Source organism: Sceloporus undulatus, unplaced genomic scaffold (genome assembly GCF_019175285.1).
Source record: "Sceloporus undulatus isolate JIND9_A2432 ecotype Alabama unplaced genomic scaffold, SceUnd_v1.1 scaffold_24, whole genome shotgun sequence".
NCBI classification, from domain to species: Eukaryota; Metazoa; Chordata; class Lepidosauria; order Squamata; family Phrynosomatidae; genus Sceloporus; species Sceloporus undulatus.
Window position 1 is genome coordinate 938,007 of NW_024802946.1, and position 10,290 is coordinate 948,296.

General features: G+C 46.1%; 2 protein-coding genes across 6 annotated transcripts in view; one reads left to right on the plus strand and one right to left on the minus strand.

Annotated features, from left to right (window-relative positions):
• Positions 1 to 413: 413 nt before the first annotated feature.
• LOC121917609 (gem-associated protein 7-like) overlaps positions 414 to 10,290 on the minus strand; it is an 11,772-nt gene continuing 1,895 nt past the window's right edge. For 2 of the 5 annotated variants that reach the window (XM_042443706.1, XM_042443707.1), the window contains one exon: positions 414 to 882. In XM_042443706.1, the coding sequence (XP_042299640.1) occupies positions 496 to 882 (387 nt within the window). In that variant the 3' untranslated portion in view covers positions 414 to 495. Of the gene's footprint in view, positions 883 to 3,678; positions 3,897 to 5,021; positions 5,244 to 5,581; positions 5,717 to 10,290 lie in introns of those variants that run through there. The other 3 variants (XM_042443704.1, XM_042443703.1, XM_042443705.1) reach the window with 3 other exon arrangements.
• LOC121917608 (bone morphogenetic protein 2-like) lies at positions 5,228 to 10,165 on the plus strand. Its single transcript, XM_042443702.1, has 3 exons — positions 5,228 to 5,365; positions 6,817 to 7,151; positions 8,734 to 10,165. Exons 2-3 carry the CDS (start codon positions 6,824 to 6,826, stop codon positions 9,624 to 9,626), a joined length of 1,221 nt encoding a protein of 406 aa, XP_042299636.1. The 5' UTR covers positions 5,228 to 5,365; positions 6,817 to 6,823; the 3' UTR covers positions 9,627 to 10,165.

A 10,290-nucleotide genomic window follows, 5' to 3' on the forward strand; every position in this document is an offset into this window, starting at 1 on the left:
AAAACCGATAGAAGGCAGATGAAAGAATGAAATACATCCCATGGCCCTTCCTTAACATAAAGAATTTGCTGCCATAAAACAACCAGTACTTTGGATAGTTTCTTGAGAAATTTATGGGAGAGTAGTTTGAAAGTGATCATTGACAACTGGATACAGTCTTTCTGGCCAGGGAGATTTCCTTACATGGAATTATAAGAGTTGTGGTCATATCTGGTGGCCCACGCATTCAGTGGTGACAGAATGGTAACTGTCAGGGATGATGGATGAGCAAAGTGGCTGAAATCCTAAACTGCACACTGTTACAGGGCTCCACTTGTTACCATCTCCTCCCTTGTAATTGACAGGAGGGAAGCAAGTGAATCATACAGAGATGCAGCAGGCAGCCTGTTTCCACATACCACACTCCATCCTGCTTTCTGCAGCTCTCAAAGGACCAAATGCATGTTTATTACAAATGCTTTTAATATTAAAAAGGAAGCTGGGATGGGGTAGCTTTCAAAGCTCAAAAGAGTACGCTATGATGTCTGAGCAGCGGAGAAGGGCTTCCCTCTGTGTCCCCAGTGGCGTCTGTAGTTCTGAAACTTGGAAGTTCAGGATGTCAATGTCTGATGCTCCAAACAAGGCAGTGACGCTCACCCTCTCATACATGGTGAAGCTGACAGGCCGTCCAGTCATAGCCAAGAGGCTGCGCAGGTAGCGTTCCCGCAAAGCCACTCGGCTTTGCTGCTCCAGTTCCAGGTCTGCCTTGTTCTCATAGCCCACGGAGGAAAGGCTGGCAGGACCAAGCGCTTGGAAGCGAAGAGAGTTGGGATCGAAGCCACGGCTTCCATCAGGTCCTCGGGGCAGGCGAGTAACGGCAACTGGGACCTTCATTTTGCAGCTCTGGTGAAAAAAAGAGAGACAGATGTGGCTTTACTTTTCATCAAATCTCAGCTGTTTTAAGGTACTGTTCAGAAAAGATGCCACCTTCTGATGCTACATAAAGTAAAATTCGCAGCAGGATAAACATGAAGTACTAAACCAGCTTCATCAAATTTTTTAAAAATCCCATCGACTTCAGCAATCTTTTAACAGTTGTGTTACAGCTCAGACCACCAAGAGTCCACAAGTTTCATACAGTGTCCTACACAAGCAGCTTGATTTGGGAGGATGAAGCAAAAGCAGCAACATATGAACCAATATGGCAACATTTTGGACTTCTGTTCTTTACTGAGGATTTGAACCATGTCAAGCAGTACTCTTGCCTGCTACCAAGGCAAAGGTCTAGGGACAAGAGAAGGGTTAACACAGGCTTGTAGGACTTGTAAACAGGAAGTGTTGCTGTGCGAGGACAGCCTATTTTCCCCTTCGGACAGTGGCGGCACCAACTTGACGCTCCCTCGCTGTGCCAACATCCCCTATGGCCGGCAGCCAAGTCGAGGGTCAGCGGCAAAGAGGATGTTTTCCACAGTGAGCTGAAGAAATTGCTGGCCGTAGCCAAGGGTAACTCCAGCACAGAAAAGAAAGCAAGTGGGGCTGGCTTCACGGCAGGAATGGGACACAAACTTAGTAGCTTTGCCTATACTGTGTACTTATGAACATGTTTCAATTAATACTGATCTAATGGTCAAGGGTAGGAATTTTAATTTGCAGACAGTGCAGCTAGAGAAGCCTAATACTTTCTCAAAACTGGAACGATCCAACAGGTTTCCAGAAGGGAAAACCATGACAGACAATACGTTTGTGTCTTAAAGTGCAAACCTCAATATAGGCAATATAAGCCCAGTCAGTGGGCCAGGATGTACTAATGTGAGAAATAAATTCAAATAAGCATGTTGCAAACCCAGCCATGCAGAAGACTTTTGGCTATATCCCTGTATGATTCATGCCTCTAATTCTGGTCTTTTCCCCAAGTATAGTTTTCCCTTACTTCTGCAATAGTTGTGACTGGAACTGTCATTCCAAGTGGAAAAAATTAGAATGATTCTTAAGATGAAGTTGCCTACTATACATCTATATTAACTAGTGGTCTGGGCTTGCATCCTTTCAACCAGGAAGCAGCCCAACAGACACCCTTGCAGAGATGCAACATGTTACTAACTTTGCTTGGACGCAAGTTTAAAAAACAACACTCATAGCTGTGTGCAAGAGCCAGCTTTGCTTCATGCTGCCTTCTAGTTGTGGTTGTACTGCATTCCTGAGCATGGCTATCCTTGCTGAGGGTCTGCTTTGAACTACAGTCCAAGCACACCTGATTCTCCTTGACTTGGTCTAGCGGCAAGTTCGATCATGCCAGTCCAGCACCCTACAATTATAACAGATTCGGTCTATTCATTGAAGTACTAACATACTTCACACTGAGTTTTCATTCTGAATACCACAAGGTTCTCCCTGTAGTACAAAAGGCACAATAGATGCTCTGGAAGCAAGTGTTAGTAAGGTTCCTGTGTACAGTTTCTTGGCCAAGTAGGTGTACTCCCAGGCCTTTCCCAGTTGGGAAGTTTGGAAAGGGCACAATCCTACTCAGAGATTCTGGAAGCTTGATTGGTAACAAAAACACAGTTATTCCATTTTTTTACACCAAATGGGCAAAAGGCACTACAGTGCCTTTCAGCTGAAGAGATGTAATGGGCCTAAGAAGCCGGGGTGTGACTTGTTTTGCCCTTGAGTAGTTTGTGATTTATGGTGACCCTACCACCATATCACCAAATCTTTGTAATATTTCTTCAGAGGAGGGTTTGCCATTGCTTTCCTCTGAGATAGTTATGATTTGCTCAATCTCACCCAGTGGGTTTCCCAGATTCCTAGTTTAGCACTTAACCCACAATACCACACTGGCTCTTGGTGTGTTGGGGGGCGAACAACAAAATGGGGCTACTGCCTCTCCATCAGGAATTCTAGCCCCCATGGAAATTTCCCTTCAGTCCCCCAATTTCTAGCATTGCAGAGAGAGAGAGAGAGACTGGAAATCATTTACACCTAGAACTCATATTTGATGTGTTCACATTCCTTTTGTAACTTTGCCTGCCCCCTTTCCTTTAGATGCCTAAGCTGTACAAGCATCCCTCCATATCTGCAGTTTTGATTTTTGTGGATTTGATTATTTGCAGTTGTGATTAATATGTTCCCTCTAGGAATCTCCAGCTCCTCCAGCACAACTCTGCTGGAGGTTGACCATAGAGTTGTGCTGGAGAACCTAGAAGGTCTTAGAGAAAACACTTCTCTAGGCATTTGGAGGTCCTCCAGCATAATTCTATGATCAACTTCTGACAGATGTTGACCACAGAGTTGCTCTGGAGGACTTGGAGATTCCTAGAGAGGTGTTCTCTTAGGGAAAAAGAATACTTTTATTTAATTGTGGTTTTTCCACATTCACGGAAGTTCTTTGCTCATAATCCCAGCGAATGTAGAGGGATCGCTGTATTTCTAAATGCTCAATGGAAGTTTTAAGAGTGCTAGAAATTTGGGGAATGAAGGAAAACTTCAGTAGGGGGGAAATTATTTTTTGGGGGGGGGGCATTTTGTCCCTTCTCCAGTCACATCCCTGCCTTGGCGGGACAAGTGAATTTTTAGCCTTGGCAGCCAGAGTTAACATAACCTGCTAGTTGCCCGGGAGTAAACCGTTTTTCAGCTTCTGTTTTGCCACCAACTCAGCTTCTGGGCGGAAATGCCACAGGTTTAAGCCTTGGTGGAGATTACCTTCTCCCCACCGCCCTGCCTTCCATCCTGCTGATCGGGCCACATTCCTGCGCGGTGTGTTTGTTCCTAAAGCCTGGACGATGACCACAAAGTTTCCTCTGCAGCCCTGTTTATTATGCACTCTTTCCATAGACGGCTCATTCCCGACGCGTGCTGTCTGGCGCTGGAGGAAGCACCGGCCCCCAGAAGGCTGCTCCAGCTGGGCTGATAAGGACTTGGCCCAGACCTGGTGCCCTCTTGGACATGACACCGGCGGGGAGGGAGGAACTGTTTTTTCCGGAAAGACTTGCCTTTGCTAAGGCATAAGCTTCTGTATGAATGTGGCCTGGGAGGAGTCACACACACGGTGCTGCGGAGATGGAAGGAGTAAAGGCTTTACACATAAAAGCCAGCTTTGACTTTGCAGGCACATAAATATTCCCAGCAGACAGATTTGTGCCAACAAAAGTTCTGTTAAACAAGCCCCACGCTGAGGACTTAAGCCAATCTATTGAGAAGTATTTTGGTCAGTGGAATCTTCTTTTTGGGGTGGGTGGGTGCCTTTAAGGTAAGACGTTGATCAATAGGTTATAAGTGATAGAGTCAGAAGGGGATGTTATGGGGGGAGGGCAAAATTAGGGTATCTCCCCCCCAAATAAACATTCTGCCCTCCCAAATGCAATTTTACTTCCAACCCCAAACGTCTTAAAACCGCACTAATTTAAAACGGCAGTCCAATATTTTCAAAGACAGTTTAGGCATCCAAAGAAAAGCGGCAGGCAAAGCGATCCAAGGGAATGTGAACCTACAAAAAGCTCTGGGTGTGGACAGTTTTCGGTGTCTCTAGAAATTTAGGGACTAAGGAAAATTTTCATTTATTGGGGCAGTGTTCCTATTTGAGATTCAATGCATTCATCTTGGGGGGGGGGCGGGGGGAGGAAGGTGAATCCTTATTTGGGTGGGCAATAGCCTCATTTTTCTCCCTCCACAACTGCATCTCTTTTAATATATCTTAATGGTGTATTCTTTTGCCTTTTGGTAGGGCAGAATTTTCATTTGGGAGGGAGCACTGCATATGTATGAGGATTGTTGAGAGGGCACCAGAACAGAGTCACATCTAGGTATCACTGACTACAAGAGCTGAGCCTTCTGGGTAGATCAAGTGCCTTGTGGCTGACCAAGTGAAGACTGTGGGAAGACGTATCCACCGCATACACTTTGCCCTGTGCCCCATAGTTAATAGGGTGGCATTTCTAGTGGCTCCCATTCTCCACCCAGGGACCCCGTCCTCTTGCTTTCCTGGCAGGACCTAAGCCCCAAAGGGCCACTGTGCTGCTCTAGTGAGTGAAGAGGCAACAACTCACAACAACTTGTTTGTTCTGGCTCAGTCCCCTTGCCTGGTTGACATCACATCCTGAAAGCAGCGAGAACGGCATCTCCACAGGCAGGGCGGGCTGAGCCCGGACACTCTGGCGAAGAGCTAGGAGCCGGCGTCTCTCATTTGCTAAGCGAGGAAGGAAAGAGGACAGAGAGTGCCAAGGTGAACTGGGTATGACCATAAGGCAACGAGGGCTCTGGCTTGGCATGGATGACCCAGAAAACACAGCCCAGCTAGGAGAAGCTTGAAGGTGAAGGTGGCAAGGAAAGGCCACTGGATCTGAAAGAGGGGAAAAACATGGATTCTCGCCAACAACCTCTACTTTTGCAAGTAAGTACCTCTATGAGGGAGCAAGGGAAATACACACACATGTGCGGGCAGCGCCACACTGTCAACGACAGCACAAAGGGCGATACTTTGCTTTTGCAAGGTGCTTTTTGCAAGGTGTTTTCCTAAGATTACAGGAGCATCCTTATCACTGGGTGGGCCCCTTTTCAGCTGCCTTGCCTACCCTGTGTATGTATACTCACGTTAATCATTACTTACTATCCAGGGAAGGACTTGTAGTTTGCAGAAAGTGCAGGAACCAGAAGTGGCAGCTGGGGCCTGGAGAATGGGGTGGTTCAATCGCCTCCAGCACTGGAGCACCAGCATGGTGGCCCCTTATATTAAACTTGGCCCACCAGTGAAGCTCCACCCAGTTCAGTCCAAACCAGTTCACAATGCCACGTTGCAGGCGAGGCTACAGGAACTATGCTAAAATCCTATTCTTACTGTGGTTTATCTCTTCCCCCTTTCCCAACACCACTCAGATACCAGTAGTTATTTAATGGATGTGAGTGAAAAACAAGGAAGATAAGTTATTGTCAAGGCTATAAAAGCCATACCCCTGCCCTTTAAAATGCAACTAGGAACAGCATCCTCCCACTCTGCTTGCTTTTTTGGAAGGCCTCAGGATGCAATGTATTTATGTGCAGGATTTAGGAAGTCCTCTGTGCCTCCATTTGTCCACCTGCAAAACAGGGTTGATATCATAAAGGTACTGGGAGGGTGAATAACACAGGAGATGAAGAGTTTAGGTGCGAAATCTTGATATATGAACAAAGATCCAGGGAAAACAGGGATGTCAAAGTGTCAACGGAAACTATGCAATCTCACTGTATACCAGGTACATGTTTGCAAAGAATCCCCTCACAGAGAGAAATCCAGCTTAAAAATGACAGGGATGGAAATGCTCCCGTCGCAACGCAACACTCCACATAAAAGATGGGATGTCTAACTTGTCACAACACATTTTCGACACTGAAACCACTTTGCAAAGTTAGAGAAGTACTGTGATGAAGCAATTTCTTGGGATCCCCTGGGTTTCACCCCTGTCTTTCCACAGTAACCTTCAGGGTGAATGAAATGCTCAGTAATAACCTCTGCCAGCGACTTCTTTCGGCTGGATCTTTAACAGGTCTGGAAGGGATTTTTCAAAAGGCACTCAGCCTGAGGTGAAAGGCGAGTGCAACACGGTTAAATGAACAGCTCTGAGTGAAACTGACATTAAGTGTAATGGTTTTGACTGTCTACAGGGGGTGCTATCTTTCTGCTGAGTGATAAAAAAGACAACCTGGCTTCTCACCTGTAACAGATGTATTTGTATGGTTATATGTATATTCTTTTTTGTTTATGGGTGGATAACTGGGGAACTAACAAGGGGGAGAGTAGAACAATCATATTTTAGCCATATGCCTCAGTAACCAACTTTGCTTTCCCCCTTTTTCTAACTTCCCCAGTTCCACAATGGTTTCTGGTAACTTGACGGTTCTGTCGACGCTACTTATATCTCTTTCCTTCTGGGGAACCGAAGCCCCCCAGGGGCCATTGCCTGGAACCGACAAGCATGACTCTAAGCAGGTGCCAATCCAGGCCCTCCACACCATCCTCTTAAGACGCCTGGGCTTGCAAAGGCGCCCAGAACCAAAGCCAGGCCTCATGGTGCCACAGTACCTGCTGGATTTGTACCAGTTCTACTTGGGAAAGGCTCCTCCCTCCCTGCAAGAAACGGAGCTTCTGTTCCTGGAGGAACAGGCAGGAAGAGCCAATACTGTGCGCACGTTCCATCATGTCGGTGAGGCCATCCCTTTGAACACCAAGCTTGGGACCTCAGGGTTTTGCAGATGGGGTGTGGATCTGTTTGAAAAGGGCAGCAGAACTCAGAGGGGCGGAGTGGGGTCAACAATGGGGAAAGAACACCTGAACACAAGTATGGGCACAAAAAGCAGACAAAGAACCACGCGTGGTTCAAGCTGTCTGCATTGCCTAAAGTAGAAGAACCAGAGTGCAGCAGTGGGAGGAGAATATAATTTGCATGCAGATGGTCTAGGGACAGTACCTAGGTGTGTTTTCCTTCAAGTTACTTATCACTTTATGGCAACCTCATGAATTTCATAGTTTTCTTAGGCAAGGAATATGCAGAGATGGTTTTGCCCATTCTGAGATATAGCCTACAGCATCTGGTATTTGCTGGTGCTGTCCCATCCAAGTGCTAAACAGGGCTGGCTGTGCTTAGTTTCCAAGATTAAATAGGATCTAGTGCCTTTAAGGTATTTACCTTTAGGGTAAAACAATAAAACCTAGGATTCCATAAGAAAAAAAACCATGCCAGTTAAAGTGGTATCAAGCTGCTATAACTGTGCAGTGTGGACACACAGCTGCTTTGCCTGTTCCAAGACAGACCTATCCAATGTCAGAAAGTTAAGCACATTTCATTTCAGGAGGAAAGACCTTGGCTGCACTGCCACCTACAGAGCATGGAAGATAACTCTGCATCGCTTAGACTGGCGTCCCCCAACCTAGTGCCCCCCAGATGTTTTGGACCACAGTTCCCAAGATCCCTAGTAACTGTCCACACTTGTTGAGGGTCATGGGCATTTAGGTTCAGAGCATCTGGATGCACTATGTTGGGGAAGGGTAGGACAGGAGGCGTTTGTTGAAAGCAGTCAGCTAAGATTATTACCCCTACAATGTCTCAGCAATGAAGCCACTTCAGAGAACACAGCATAGTAGTTAAGTTTATGTTTCAAATAAAGTCTAAGAATAAAATTATAAATGCAAGCTCCATACTAGTAAAATAAATTAACACATATTTTAAAAAATACTATGATGTTGCTCTGTGGTTTGTCTACTTAATGAATTAGTGCAGAACCTCTGCAGACCTCCATAACTAATTCAAATGACCAAAGAGATGGGGAATGGGGTTTGGAACCAGCCTTAGTTGTACTTATAGTATGTTCACTGAAGCCTACTGCCATATTACTCAATTCCCCTCATGTAATACATTTAAGGAAGTTCTGGCCGTGTTAGTATTTGGATGGAAGAGCAGACCCACTGAAATCCACAGGTCTTAAAATTATTCATGACTATTCAAAGTATGACTAAGATTGGATCTAACCTTGAATGCTGAAGTTGGCATTCTTCAATAGAAACCAAAAAGGTTAAATTTCCATTTCAAGGCAAACAGAAGTTCCATTGCTGGGGGAGAAACACAAGCAAAGGTTATTGCCTTCATGGCAACCTCACGAATTTCAGACTCATCTGGGAAACAGGAAACTAGACTAGAGGGGTCCTTGGTTGGATCCGGCCAGTTAGTTATGAAATACTGACACTCAGTCTTCAATTCCTTTTTAACTTCTATTCTGCTCCATTTCTAGAGGATCTGGATTACATCCCTGAAGTTGTAGGAAATTCATTTTACTTCTTATTCAACCTCACCTTGCTGCCTGCAGAGGAGGAGCTGACTGCCCTCGAGTTGCGTCTCTACCACGCGGAGAAGGGAAGCAAGGGCTTCCACATCAACATCTACCACGCGATGGATGCCCCACTCACTTCCAGAAACAAAAGCAGACTCTTGGCCAAAAAATTCTTGGCTCCCGCGCAGCCCAAGTGGGAGAGCTTTGATGTTACTGCTGCCTTCAAGAGGGTCAATGGCCAGAAGCTTCACCTTGGGTTTCTTGTTGAGGTGCAGCATCCAAACAACAGCCATAACCTCCAACAGCAAGACAACCCCCTTCGCACACGACGGTCTCCTGGACAGAAGAAAGCTCAGTGGGCTCTGGAGAGGCCTATACTAGTCACCTATAGCCATGACCAAAGAGGACAGCCTCTGACACATGGAAAAAGACACAGAAGAAGCCAGCCAAATGAACTAACCCAGAAAGGGGGCAGAAAACCTTTAAAGGTTCCAGCCTCCAGGAGCAAACACAAGAGCCTGAAGCCAAAGACCAAAACCAGCACCAAGTGCAGAAGGCACCGCCTCTTTGTAGATTTCAAGGAGGTTGGATGGAATGACTGGATAGTTGCCCCAAGTGGCTACCATGCGTTCTACTGCTCCGGGGAGTGCCGGTTCCCACTGGCCGATCATATGAATTCCTCCAGCCACGCCGTGGTGCAGACCATGTTGAATTCGGTGAACTCCAAAGTACCTAAGCCATGCTGTGTCCCCACGGACCTCAGTCCCATTGCCATGCTCTACCTAGATCAACATGACATGGTGGTCCTGAAGACCTACCAGGATATGGTGGTGGAGGGCTGTGGGTGCCGGTAGGAATGATGGCACTGATGGCGCAGGGACACTCCTTCTATCAGTATTAAAAACATGAGGGCACTCAGTGAAAGGTAGGGACAGCAGGGTCAGGACTGTCACAAGTACTTCTTTCACACATAATGAATATTAGGAAGTCACCTCAAGAGTTGGGGACCACCGAAACATTAGCTAGCTTAGCTGTGAGACACATTGGGGGGGGGTCCTCATTGTACACAGGCAATATGCCTCTCAGTATAAGATATGACACCGAGTAATAAGCGAATATTTCTATGATGCCCTTCGAAAGAGTATCCAAAGGCATTGAAAGGTATCCTATGATGCCCTTCCAAAGAGTATCCAAAGTTATCCTGGCTGGCTGCAACTGGAAGTAGATGGACCTTGGTGTGATCCAGCGACCCATTCTTTCATTCTTATGAAGCCATATGAACAAATGTTAGCCTTCCCTGCAAACCCTGTATTGACAAATAATTTCATTTGTGACGAACTCTAGTTGAACAATAAACAAACAACTCATCCAACCTATTAAAGCAAGCATGTATCAGTCCGACTTCAAACTAGGGAAGAGAACTGTTGTCACCAACGGATTTTTGACAGCAATATAAATCATTCCTGTGTAGAGATGGGCAAAATGCAGCCACTTGGATGTTGTTGTGCCACAACTCAC